Genomic DNA, 14845 nt, shown 5'->3' with positions numbered 1-14845 from the left:
CATTGTTCATATGCAAGTTCAATAATAGACAAAATTCTGACTCCGCTTACAATTTACAAATTTTGCGGATTCTACTGTCATTTGCAGATTCCATCTACATTTAGTGGAATCCACTGGCAGTTGCGGAATCCAGAACAAATAGCTTTTTTCGCTTGTTGTGGAATCCGCGGCACAACAATTGTGCCGACAAAAATTACGTTACATGTATTTGTACGCGGAATCCACGGAAGTTTTGTAAGTGGATTCCACTGACAATTTGAATTATGTTTAAAAGTTTGTCTATGGAATCCAGGAACATACAGACCCAAAACTGTGCGCCTATCCAATGCTTAGTTTGACCTCGTAACTTTTATGAATATAATCGAGCGGGTGTCTGTGATGATAACAGTCCTGACTTATAACCATTTAGATGTCCGAATAACTTTATCAAACTCGCTTTATTGGTTCCAGGTATAGATAATTTTCTTGATGGGAGGGAAAATCAACCTTTTGAGATGTAACATTAAATTCAACCTTCACGTCAGCGGTTAAACTGAAGATATAGCCGATGTTATTTAAGTGAGCGGATAGTGTGACCTCGACTAACTAAGTCGAAAGATAATCCGTTGAATTATAGTTATTTGGGGTCAAATCAACTTTTCCCTGAGAAGTTCAGATGGCCAAGGTTGCGGAAAGCAAGGAGAATCACACAAGACGAGGCGAGGGCGTTATCGGTTTTTGTCTAAGATGAAACATTAAACCCAATCACCTGGAGAAGAACTTTACCGTCCTGCGTGGATGCGAAACACTACGAAATTGATATATCCGCCAGAGCTTTTCCAGTAAAAGACTCTTTTCTTCCTTTCGATGAGGAAAAGTGCAGTCTGCACCATGCAAGAGGGCATTATGCGTGCTTTTGCACTCTGGTTTCCAGCAATTCCTAGCTTTCGGGGAATTGGGGAAGACGCGGTCCGCTTGGGGACAGGAGAAACAGACTGTTTTCTCCGCGGAAAATTTTGGCCTTTGAATAGAGTCTTTTTCCCTGAAAACCCTGTATCCCCATAGCGGATATCTACCAGCGCAGTGCGGGCAAGGAAGGGAGGATATTCTACCTTGTTCGGCTTTGGTAGTTGATAGTTTTTGTCTCGACGGTTTCCTCGGGTTTTGATTTACAAGAAAATCTTTGCAAATGCTCATGCGTTTCGGCCTTTTCTTTCAACCACTCATTGTACTCAAGGAGATTAGGGCGATAAAAATTACGCTTGACCGTGTAGAGTGACCAAGACTCCTTCAAATTCGGAAGCAATTTACTTTAAGCTTCATGCAAGACGGCGGTTCAATTCAGATCCTGCCCATATGACAACAATCGAAACACATCAATGAGACTTGAAATAACACAAGCGACCTATTAATATTGGTTTCCGAATTGTGTGTTTTCACTGATGGAATGATATTAAGTTTTTCGATGTGGGAACTTGCGACGGTCTGAGGTTGCCTAAGCTTTCCTTCAAAAACCGTTAGTGGATATCTGTACATTCGACCTGAATACGCAAAGCCCGCTATTACTAACATAGCTTCCCCAGTTATATGTGTTCTAAGGTGCGTAGGCTGGACGTCGTCCGAAAGAAACCATTGATAATCAGTCGCACTCCAAAACTGGCCCATCTAGTCATGCCATTCCAACGGATTACCATCATACTTTGAAAATTTATAAACGGGTAACGGATCATTCTGTTCGTTACCAACACTTCGGCTAAGTTTCGAACGAATATCGATTGCGGCGGAGGATTGACATAATTCGTGACAGGTTGGTATACGCACGGTTCGGCTGGATTCTAAAGTTCAGCCGATGACCGGACGAGCATTGAGTAACCGGTGCAATCGATGATTGCAAGGGTACTTGCTCGTGTGGCTGACTGAAATCGTAAAATGCTCCAACGTTTTTGTAGAGAAATTTAACGGATTTTGGAGGGGCATCAGTTGTTACTGCCTCAGATACGTGCGATAATTAAAGGGTTGCAAAGTAAGGGGGGTCGGTGTTGCGGTTGCAGGGAACCATCATTCGAGGTTCGGGTTGAAAAACTGACTGAAGTAGGTGCGATGACCTACATGGCGTACTGCCGGAACAACTACAGCATGAGGAGGTAAATTCTTATAAGAAGGTACACCATTTCAAAACTAGCAGTTGCGGCGTGCTCAGCATTAAGACTCATTTGCTTCTAAAAACTAAGACTCATTTGCATCGGTGTGGTTGTGATATAGCTTGATTTAACTTCGAGCCACATTAGCCGATATTTTGCCGAGTCTTGGTGCCGGCAGCAAGCTGTAAAAATTATTTAGTAATCATGGGGGATACTTCAGCCCCATGCACCATCTTAGAAGACAAGCCACCTAACTGGGCGTTACACACAAGAACGAAATGCACTGGGGCATTATAGAGAACCGTATTCAAACCAAAAGTATATGCGGTCGGTTCGGTTACGGTTACTACAGGATTCAAACTCGGCACATTATCAACCCCAGTTTCTTTGCAATTATCTGCTATTTCTCTGTTAGAGCTTACCGAGCTAGCAAACAGGTCAAGAAAGTCAGGCAAACAGGTCTTCCTTCAACTCAGTTAAAGGTTTTTTTCTAGTCTCCTCGCGGATTTGTACTTCTTTCAATTTTTTTTTTGATTTCTAGTAGGCGCGTTGACGCTTCATTTTGTCTCTCAATCTCTTCTAATCTTAACTTAGCCGACAACAACTCTTTTTTCCGTTGACTGGAAATCATTTAGCTTGTTTTACTGTGACCTGAGACTCAAGACCAATGTGAACTTCGAAGTTTTTCGGAACCCTTCGAGAAAACCACTTCCCCGAACGCGATGAAACGAACCTCAATATTTCTTTAGATCCTACATAGCTTCTAGCTTTCTGAATTACCTCATCGTGTCTCTTTGTCACCAGGTCAAGCCACTGTTCCAATTCCTCCTAAGTCTCATCTATTTTAGTAACCTTTTCCGCCATTTGTTTTATCTCATCATTTTGAAAAAGACTTTTCCAGGAAGACATTTGAGTTCTGAATGTAGTTGTCACAATTATTTTTCGTTTTTTGTTCTCTATGGCTTCTTAAAAATGTTTCTGATTATTGAGGAGCTCAATATTGAAGTTACGCCTAGACTCAATAAGCTTTTATACTTTCAGGCCTAATTCCTCTTTCATTGAGACAAACTGTTAAGGTGTGAAATTACAATTAAAGAAAGGAACGTTTCAAAACTTAATTCAGTACAAAAAAAATAAACAAAACGACATTAAAGCACTGTAACATAACTGCATCAACTTATACCACCACTACAAGGCCAAGCTAAATACCTATATACCTCGGCTATGTGCCCCTGCGATTTGACTAAGAGAGTGCATTGCTTAGAGAGCGTACGTTGCTTCTTATTCGTTTTTTCTCTTAGTCTTAGCAATAATTGTTCTGATGTTTTCGCCGTGTCTGCGAAAGATCTGGAAAAATTTGATCTCTAATTTATCAGGCTGGTGTAATGCCAAGTACTGCTTCCTCAACCATTTATTCTTAGCCATACGTTTCGATATCAAGTGATCGACTCTACTGATGGTTAGAATACATGAATTGTTTAATTTTTCAAATGTTTCCTCAGTTCCGCTGCAATGACAATAAGCGGTAGCACTAATTTTCGCTCGGTAGCGTTTTAGGATGGCTACAAGTTTATCTTCGGACAAAGGGTTGAAGTAATTGCTGCGATGTCTACTAGTTGAGTTATTTATAATGTCGTGCCAGATCATCATATTTGGTTGATTGTAAATAAAATGACTCAAATAAGTGTCGTACAGTTTTACGGGGGTTAACGGTGTTAGGGTTAAGACTTAGACCGGGTATGGCTAAATAAGTATCAACAAGTTGATTACGGAGTGACGCAGTTAGATTTTTTAGAGCGTGATGCAACGAGCTTGCACCGACAAAAACTATTAATGGTTTTGAACGAAAAACAAAACGGAGGTGGTGGATTTATTGTTTAAACGAAAATTTTCAGGTAGATTTATGGGGCATCGTATAAATTAAGTCAATGTTCCGTTAACCAATTGGAATGAACCTGAGGTCACCGGAGCTTAAAAAAAGTTTTAAGAAACTTTTCAGCCCAGAGATAAAATAGAAATAAAATGTTTAAATGAAAACTTAAACAGAAAAAATCCCACTTCGGTATGGAAAAACATGTAGTTTTATCATTGCGCTTCTAACCAATTGAGGCCCTGGCAGGTGTGGCGTTTCTCTGGATGTAGAACCCAATCCAAGACAGCAGCACAATCAGAGCAGCCGGGATGTACACGTGGACGAAGAACACATTGTATCTCCTCTCGAAGAAGAGACGCGCCTCTATGGTTGAGAAATTTCCCACGTCAAACACGTCCGTCTATGCAAAGGAAACCGATTTAGTTATCACCCAAGTAAATTTAATCATCATTTTTTATTGTTTCCATCAGAGTTTAATTTCTTGACGTAAATAATCACTCTTGAGAGAAAAATGATTTCAAAAAACAGAGATGGCTTTAAATCGATTTAAATCTATTTTAAAATGAGTTTCATCAATAAGAATAGACGAAAAATAAACATTTAAGAAATTGTAATGGACTTTGAAACAAATGGAAATCAGCCGCGGATCTAAAATTTTCTTCTCGGGAGGAGGGTTCACTTTCAAAAAAATAGTGAAAATTTTTTCTCCCTTTTATAGATTGACCAAATTGATTTTCCTAGCGATTCCAAAACTCTACAAAGACCCTATCTTGATAAAACTCATTGCGCCGCCGCCAAATTTTAGCAAAAAAGGAGAAATTTTAGAGTTGTTCGCGCGAAAACGTGTATCATAAAAACAATATCAAAAGGGGTTCCTTTGGTTGGTGAGGTTGTCGAGTCCCTGAGGATGAAGGCGTCCAGGGGCGGATCTAGGATTTTCTCGACGGGGTGGGGTATCTTCAAAAAGTTTTCGAAAATTTTGACGACCTTTTTTTAGGTCGACCACGTTGATTTTCCGAGCTCTCCTAAAGCACGCTCCCCCTCAAAAATAGTATATCTTGGCGCCGAAAGCGCTTTTAAAAAAATTTGGCGAAGGCGCTAAAAATGGATTTCTTAAAAACTACCAAAGGGGGACGGGTCCCTAAATCCGCCCCTGAAGGCGACCGTACCGCCACACCCCCTTCCCACCTGAATCCAGCCCTGATAATGATCGATTTAAAATCAATTTCAACAGGTTTTCTTTGCTCTATTATGATTTTAATATCGGTCGACTTGAAATCTATTTGCAACTATATTCTTTCAAAGTTCTTTTCCGTCACTTGAGTGGATTTTAAAACATCTTTGTGAGTGATACATTTTGAGCTGCATACTGGTCAACACATCTGTCTTATTTCGTATTAGAGTCTGGAAAGTCTCCGTTGGATCAATTCGAACTGAGAACCAAATCTGCCGGTTTTTGCTTAATCTGGAGCAACCCGAAAACTTACCAAATTTTTTTTCATAGAATAAATTTAGTTGCGTGCGGATGATTTTTAGTTGGACGAGGGAGCCGAAAATTTTGTCGACTTTTTTAACTACTTGAAAGCTACCCGAAAGCCATATAGAGATCATGTTTTGCGAAACAGTTTTGCGCCAAAGTAGAAAAAAGTTTTGTTACAAACAGGCCAAAAAATGATAATTGCAAAACAGGTTAAAAATTGCATGTTTAGGGGCGCAACTTGAAGACGCCTTCAGAAAAAAATGGGCGTCGTGAAATAAAATAGCAGGCGAAAGAAAACACCTGGCAAATTGAACTGAGGGGAATATGCTACTGTATAGAGCAGGAGCGGATTTAGGGGGGGGGGGCGAGGAGTGCGCTTCCCTCTTCCTCAGAAATTTGACCCCCTGCCGACCCAAAGGGTCCCCCTTTTGGTACTTTTTAAGAAATCCATTTTAAGCCAACCGACCCTAAAATTTTTCTAAAATCGCCTTGAGCGCCAATATATACTAATTTGAGGGGGAGCGCGCGCCGAATAAACGCAAGTTTTTGGTCAAAACTTTCCAAAAAATGCCTAAAAACGCCTTTTTTGGACTGCTTTTTTTCAAATTTTGCCTGCTGCGCATAAATTTTGGCCAAAACGGGGACTAAACCGTGCTTAGGGAGAGTTTGAAAAATCCTTTCATTCGACTTGATAAAAGGTCGACAAAATTTTCGAAAAGTTTTTTATGAAAATATCCCCCCCCCCCTCGAATAAATCCTGGATCCGTCCCTTTTCTCTCCTTTTTAAATAGTTTTTTTTTCTGCGCGATTTTTTTTATGGCACGCAAAACATTTTGAACTTTTGCAGGATGAAAAATCAATTAAGCTTGAGTTCAAAAAGCCTATCTTTAAAAGAACAGTGCTTTCATGAAACAGTTTTACTTTTTATCAATTCAGGATATGGAGATTTTTTTCTGCCACGATTATTTGTGAATTGTTAACTTGTGAAGGTTTCAGCAATTTCAATGCAATTGATATTAATTAAGCTCAGGTCATTTTTATTTTAACAGCTCCCAAAAAACATTACCATGCCTGTCAGTGGCATGCTCAGAAGTCAATCTAGGGGAGGGGGGTTTCAAAAAGAAATTTGATGGAAAATTTTTTTTAAAAACGGATTTTTCAAAAACGGGCCAAAAAAGGCGTTTTTAGGCACTTTTTGGAATGTTTTGACCAAAAAAATGCATTTTTTCGGCGCGCGCTTCCCCTTTAAATTTTGTTGTGTTTGCGCCAAAGGCGGCTTTAGAAAATTTTTGATTTTAGCCGGCCGAAATGAATCGCGTAAATTTATACCAAAGGGACAACCCTTTGAAAAAAATTTGGCAACCAGATTTGAGAGGGGGGGGGAGGGGAGGCGGTCGTTTTGGCCGACTCAGTCTTGCTGTAGTATTAAGATTTCTTTTGTAATATCTTAAAACGGATTGTTTTGATCATTAAATCAACCGTTGTCAGGCTTCTGTTTTTGCCTGTGCGTTCAGCAGTCAAGTTTTTTAATCATAGTTTGTAGTTATCAGCCAAAAAATTCAAAAACAAAAAGAAAACATGACATCTTTTTTCCTCCCTTTTCTTCCCCGCTTCAAATGTAAAGCACATACTTGGATTCTACTAACGTTATGTTTGCCTAAATCAAAGTGCCTCACATCAATTTGAAGCAATTTTGAGCCGAACTAATTCGCCGCGCTTGCTTCTTGCTTATGGAAAACTAAGAAAAATTGCGTGCACCAAACCCCAGTAGTTGCATAGAAAACGATTACAAGTAAAAGATATTTTTACATTTGAGCTTGTGTTTTTTAAATTTAACTAGTCTTTAACTCTATTTTTCTGAAATTTTCATCAATTATTTTAGTTTAAACTACTATATAGAATAAAAAAGCGCTCAGAACGTATGGTCAGAACGACTTAATACAAGCAGTCCTGTTTCACTTTGGTTTTCATAATTCAAGCTTAAGTTTTTGTGAACTGAATTTCAACTCTGCGCGTTCAATTTTCGAAAGAAAAATAAACGAGCTGAGTTTCCCTCACTGACAAAAATGGTTTCGGATTGAATTAAATGGATTTTAAATCAATTTAAATCGATTTTTTTGAAATTTTTAAATCAATTTAAGTGTCTAAAAAATCAATTTAAATCGATTTGGATGGAATTTCCGACTAACTAAAACCCATCCAAAACTCACTTAAATCCATTTTAAATTGATATAAATCGATCTTTTTGAAAATTTTAAATCAATTTAAGTGTCTAAAAAAAGAATTTAAATCGTTTTGGATGGATTTTCAGCCCCTTAAAATCCATCCAAAACTCACTTAAATCCATTTTAAATTGATATAAATTGATCTTTTTGAAAATTTTAAATCGATTTAAGTGTCTAAAAAACAATTTAAATCGTTTTGGATGGATTTTCAGACCCTTAAAATCAATTTTTTGCAAACAAGGTGAAAAAAATACCCTCAAAAAAATTGTTGGATTTTTTAATCTCGATTTTTAAATGAAAACACTCGTGGCAGATGTTATATAATTCAATAAAATGATCCACACAAATCAGATTTTTAGCTCGAAAGTAGGCAATGAAATTATAGAAAATTATTGTGAAACCTATGTTACAAAAGAGAAAGGGGTCAGAACAAATTAAAATTTGATCCCACTAATATATGCAATTAAATTATAGAAAGTTATGAAGATAAATCAGATTTTGGGCAAAACTTATAAACCGAATCAAGAAAAGGGTCAATAAAGATCAGTTTTTGAACTCAGTATATGCACAAAAATCATCGAATTTTATCGATACTTTGGTTTTTATTTGGTCTTTATATGCTACAATACGCTATGGATAAAAAATGAAAAATGATAAGCAAACGAGAAAAGCAATAAAAATTCGAAACTGATAAATCTCGAATAAAAAAAATCAATTTAAATCCCCTTAAAATAAAAAAAAAAATTCAGACCAAAAAAATGCATTTAAAAAGATTTAAAATCGATTTGGATCAATTTTTTCAGTTGGGATTTAAGATCAATTTGAATCAATTTTAAATCGATCCAAATCAATCATCATCTTTTCCATTTAATCTTCGTACTTTTTTTCTTACTAAAACCGATCTAAATTTAACCAACATACTTTTTTCATACTAAAATCAATCTAAATTTAATCAACGCACTTTTTTCATACCAAAATTGATCCTAATCCATTTTTGTCAGTGAGGGTTGATAATCATGTGTAAGACGTTGTGACTTTAGTTTTTGCCATTGAAACTGTTGATAAACGGTCGATTTGCTGGAAGTTTTTTATAATACCAAAATTTCTGAGAGGTACTTTTGCTGCAGTGATCTTGGTTATTGTTTGTTTTTATAAGAATGATTTTTTGCCGCTTTCACTCTGGCATCTTTGGCTTTTTTGGACTTTGCCCCTAAATTCTATAACATTTTCAAAAAAATTCCAAACTAACCATAACGCAAAGAAACTACCCGCAGTAATAGAAACGGTTTCCGGTCAATTTAAATTGATTTTAAATCGATTTTAAACTGATCCAAATCGATTAACCATCATGTACATTTTATGAAATTAAATGGAATTTAAATCAATTTGAGTGTCTATAAAATCGATTTAAATCGATTTGGATGGATTTTCCGACTCACTAAAAACTATCCGAAACTCGCTTAAATCCATTTTGAATCGATCTTTTTGAAATATTTAAATCAATTTAAGTGTCAAAAATCAATTTAAATCGATTTCAATGGATTTTCCGACTCACTAAAATCAATCCGAATGTCACTTAAATCCATCAGAATCTCACTTAAATCCGTTTTAAATCGATTTAAATCGATCTTTTTCAAATTTCTAAATAGATTTAAGTGTCTAAAAAATCAATTTAAATCGATTTCGATAGATTTTCCGATACACTAAAATCGATTTTTTTGCTAACAAGGCAAAAAAACATGCTATTTAGAAAACTAATTGAAGTATTTTATTCTTGATTTTTTAAACAAAAACACACGTGCCAGATGTTTCAGAATTCAAGAAAAAAAACGTTAATCTAAACCAGATTTTCAGCTCTAAAATATGCAACGAAAATAAACATGGTAATCATGAAACGTGAAGGCATGGAAAGAAAAGGAAAAAAAATTGTTTTTAATACTTGTGCAAAATCTTTTCTCTAGTTTTTAACCTTATGTTTCCTTTTCGAGTCTGTTAATGAGTCTGGTATCAAACCAATTTCATACTTTCAACGCACCAGAACTTTTGGAAATAACAAGTGGAACAACCTTTGCTCAAACACAAAAAAAACAATTGATTGGCCAGAACAATCGCGCCAACGTGTTACGAGCTTGCCACAGAGGGAAAGACTCTATAGGGAAGCTAGAGTCGGCTGCCCAACGGGAATTTGAACAGGACTGTTTTGTATCGGACTGTTTTTTTGTTTAATGATTTTTGGACTTTTTGTATTGACTGTTTTTTGTGGGTTTGCATTGTATATGCACCGACGTTATAAACACTAAATCATTCAGGCTAGTTTTCTCGACGCTATATCTACTTCTCGATTCTTTTATGGCATACCAATCATTGACATTTCTTTACACTTTACCTTAATTATAGTTGATTGCATTTACCCTGGCTGCCCACTATTGGCTCCTCTCTACTCCCTTTCAGATCTTTTTCACACCCATTCCAACCCCCCCCCCCAACGCAAAGTTTGGATTTCAAGCTTGAAAAACTGTTTTAATATTGTCATAGAAAAAAATTAAATGGTGATCAAAAAACCTATTTGAACAGATCTGCTCATCTGATGTTCTACTGTATCATCACGCGTTTAGTAACAAGGACTCGCATTTAGAGCCAAAATCGAAGCTCTGAATTGTCGGGTAGGGCAGTCAAAAAGAGCTCGAGACTTGAGAAACTATTTTGTGATGTAGCAAGAAGTTTTGCAACGATTAAATTTAATAGGCTTTACTAGAACCAAATGTATTTCTTTTAGCTTAAATAGTTCGAGCGCGAGCTTTCATAGCAATCAGAAACTGAAAACACTATTTTAACTGGTCAGAATTTAGTGTTGGGGTGTAAAAAAAGAGAACTGCCAGCCAAGGCCATTGTAGTAGTAGGAGCCACTGACATGGGACAGCAATTAGAGTACAACAGTCCTTCTTTTACTGGTTTTGTATTACTCGGAGTCTACACTTTGTACTTCAGTTTGTAATTCAAATTTGTTTTTCAATTTCTAAAATCAATCCAAACTAATCATAACGCAAGGAGACTAATAAACATGGTAATCACAAGACGTAAGGGCATGGAGGTTACAAGAAAAGAGTTGTATATTCTTGTGCAAAATCTTTTCTCCAGTTACTAAAATTATGTTTCCTTTTCGAGTCTGTTACTGAGTCTGGTATCAATCCAAGTTCACACTTTTAATCCACCAGAATTTTTGCAATCAACATATGGAACAACCTTTGTTCAAACACAAAAACAACAACCTAGCGACCACAACAATCGCACTACCGTGTTACCAGCTTGCCACATAGGGAATGACTATATAGGGAAGCTAGAGTCGGCTACCCAACGGGAACTTGAACTGGACTGTTTTATATCGGACTTTTTTTGTTTAATGATTTTGCACTCTTTTTATTGACTGTTTTGTGTGGGTTTGTATTGTATATGCACCGACGTACCAAACACTAAATCATTCAGGCTAGTTTTCCTCGTCACTATAACTAATTCTACTGTATCATCAAGCATTTTGCCATTAGGGCTTGTAAAACCAGAGAAAAATCAACCTGTTACGATCTTGCCACAGAGGGTAGGACTCTATATGGAAGCTAGAGTCGGTTACCCAACGGCGAACTTGAACTGGCCTGTTATGTATCGGACGACTATATTTTTGTTTGAGGATTTTTGAACTCTTTGTATTGACTGTTTTTGTATGGGACTGTTTTGTATCTGCACCGATGTACTAAATACTAAATCTTTCAGGCTAGTTTTTCTCGATGCTATAACTACTTCTCGAATATTTTATGGCATACCAACCACGACTGAAATCGAAAGTCCACTTGTTTTCCTTGACGTTTTCTTTCTACGATACCTCATTTTAATTGAATGCATTTACGCTGGCTGCCTTCTATTGGTTTGCTCCTCTATACTCTCATTCAGCTCTTTTAACACTCATCACAACCCGCAACCCAAAGGTTGAATTTCACATTTGAAAAAAAAATGCCTTATTCTTGTCAAAAAATGAAAGTTAGCGGGGTGATCATATGACCTATTTGAATAGATCTGTTCATCAGTGATTTTACTGTAACATTACGCATTTAGCCATAAGGACTCACAAAAAAAATCGGAATTTTGAGTTGTTGGGAAGGAGATTCAAAAGAACTTCAAAAAACGTGAGAAGAATTGTCGGGAGGAGGAGTCAAAAGACATGAGCAACGAGGGGCTTTGCAAGGTTAAAAAATAAAAGGCTTTATTAAAACCAAAATTATTTTTCATAGCCTGAATAGTCCGCGCGCGGGCTTTCATAGCAATCCTAAAATGCGAACACTTATTTTATTGGCCAGAATTTAGTGTTTGGGGAGTAAAAAAGAGAACAGAGAACTACCAGCCAAAGCCATAGTAGTCGTAGGAGCCATTCAAATGGAACAGCAATTAGAGCACACGAATCCTCGTCTTACTGATTTTGTTTTACTCGGGGTCTTTACTTTGTACTTCAATAAGCGTATGGGTTGATGATTTTTTAAGAATGCAAATTTACTGAGTTTTTTTAGCTCCGAATGTTTTTTGAGTAATTGCGTTCAGATTGTTTTTCATTTTAGCTAGTTTTTGACTTTCCAACCGGCTAATTATGACGGAATTTTTTGTTTCAAAGATTTGCTTAAAGAGCTAGTTTTGTATGAAAGATGTTGTTGTCTTGAGCTCAAAATTAAAGGATACCCCCCTGTGATCTTTTTTTTTATAGTTATGGGTATTTCAGGAGTGCCAGTTTAGTCAATTTGGGAAAATTAACGCCTGATACATTTCATGGTATTCAGGCATAAGCGGAGATTTAATCCGTCTCAGAAATGGTATAAAAATGAATTGAGGCATGTTATTTCTTCCATTCAAATTAATGATACATGCAAACAAGGTCTTTTTGTGTTTTACATAAAGAGTGACGGGAGGTTCTTTTTCAAAAAACTCAAACTAATTTTTTCCCTTTGTTTTTTTTTTAACTTTCATCAATTATTTCAGCTAAAGCTACTTCATACAAGGTAAAAACTCAGTCAGAATGACCTACTTTGAAAAGATTTGTTCTTCAGATATTCTTCTGTATCATCACGCAATTAGCCATACAATATCGTAATACAAGAAACAAATATCGGAAACTCCAATTATCAGGAAGGGGAGTCGAAAAAAGCTCGAGACTTGTGCAAACATTTTGTGATCAAACGAGGGGTTTGCAGCGTTAAAGTCTAATGGGCTTTAAAAGAAACAAAATTAGTTGTTATAGTCTAAACAGTCCGCGCGCGAGCTTTCATAGCTATCAGAAAAGTCAAACACTTGTTTTACTGGCCAGACTTTAGTGTTGGGAGTAGAAAAAAAAGAGAGCGACCAGCCAAGGTCATAGTAGTTGTAGAAGCCACTCAAATGGGACAGCGATTAGAAAACACCAATCTTTGTTTTACTGACTTTGTGTTACTCGGGTCTACACTTTGTACTTCAATATGTCTTTCAATTTTATTTTTCAATTTCAAAAATGATTCCAAAATAATCATATAGCAAAGAAATTATTGAACATCGTAATCACGAAACTTGAAGGCATGGAGAGAAAAGGTAAGCGATTTGCACAATCTCGTGCAAAGTCTTTTCTCGGTTTTCAAACTTGAATTGTCAGATAGGGCTGCCAAAAAGACCTCGAGACTTGAGCAACCTTTTCGAGATGTAACAAGGAGTTTTGCCATGTTAAATTTCATTAGGTCCAAATAGATTTCTTAAAGCTTAAACAGTCCGCGCGCGAGCTTTAATAGCAATCTTAAAATGCGAACACTTAATTTACTGGTCAGAATTTAGTGTTTGGTGAGTAAAAAGAGAACTACCAGCCAAGGCCATAGTAGTCGTAGAAGCCACTGAATTGGAACAGCGATAAGAGTACACGAATCCTTGTTTCACTGATTTTGTTTTACTTGGAGTCTTCACTTTCTACTTCAAAAAGGGTATGGGGTGATAATTTTTTTAAAACGCAAGTTTTCTGAGTTTTTGGCTCCGACCGTTTTTTGAGTGTTTGCGTTCAGATTGTTTTTGTTTTTAGATTATTTTTGACTTTCCAACCGGCTATTTTTGATGGAATTTTTCAAATCTTTCAAAAGTTAGTTTTGTTTGAAAGATGTACAAGCCTTGAGCTCAAAAATAAAGATTTTTTCCACCTGTGATTTTTTCTCATACTTATGGGGTTTCAAGACTGATAATTTGGTCAATTTGAGAAAAGTAACGCCTGATACAATTTATAGTATTGACACAAAAGCGGAGATCTAATCCGTCTCAAAAATTGTTCCAAGTTGAATTGAGGCATGTTTTTTCTTCCATTTAAAATTATGATACACGCACACAAGGTCTTTTTGTTTTTAACATAAAGAGTGAGGGGATGTTTTTTTTTCAAAAAAAATCGAACTAAATTTTTTTCCTTTGTTTCTGTAATTTTCATCACTTATTTTAGCTTAAGCTATTTCATAGAAGATGAAAACGCAGTCTGAACGAACTACTTCGAAAAGTTTTGTTCTTCAGATTTTTTTCCGTGTCATCACGCATTTAGCCATAAGAGCTCAAAAATAAAAAAGTTTTGAACTGTTTGGAAGGAGGTTCAAAAAATCTCGAGATTTGAGCAACGAGGGGTTTTGCAATGATAAATTTTATTAGGCTTTATTTGAATCAAAATTATTTGTTATAGCCTGAATAGTCCAAGCGCGAGCTTTCATAGCAATCAGAAATTGTGAACACTACTTTTACCGGTTAGATTTTAGTTTTTGAGGAGTAGAAAAAGAGAACTACCAGCTGAGGCCATAGTCATCGTAGGAGCCACTCTATTAAGACAGCTATTAGAGTACACGAAACGTTGTTTTACTGATTTTGTACTACACGGAGTCTTCACTTTGTACTTCAATAAGCGTGTAGGGTGATGATTTTTTAAAAATTTTGTGCTCCGACTGTTTTTTGAGATTTTGCGTTCAGGTTGTTTTTAAGGTACTTTTTGACTTTCCAACCGGTTAGTTTTGACGGAACTTTTTCAAAGTCTTTCAAAAACTACTTTATCTGAAACTGTTATAGTCTTGACCTCAAAAATAAAAGATCCTTCCCTCCCACTGTGATTTTTTTTGGTTTCAAGATT

General features: G+C 36.4%; 1 protein-coding gene across 1 annotated transcript in view; it reads right to left on the bottom strand.

Moving 5' to 3' along the window:
- Positions 1-14845, bottom strand: part of LOC134844372 (glycine receptor subunit alphaZ1-like) — a 124432-nt gene that overhangs the window by 61237 nt on the left and 48350 nt on the right. The window contains exon 3 of the mRNA XM_063861021.1: positions 4222-4393. Coding sequence (XP_063717091.1) covers positions 4222-4393 — 172 coding nt within the window. The remainder of the gene's footprint in view (positions 1-4221; positions 4394-14845) is intronic.

Source organism: Symsagittifera roscoffensis, chromosome 4, assembly GCF_963678635.1.
Source record: "Symsagittifera roscoffensis chromosome 4, txSymRosc1.1, whole genome shotgun sequence".
Taxonomy (NCBI): domain Eukaryota; kingdom Metazoa; phylum Xenacoelomorpha; order Acoela; family Convolutidae; genus Symsagittifera; species Symsagittifera roscoffensis.
This window is presented reverse-complemented; position numbering and strand designations above follow the sequence as displayed.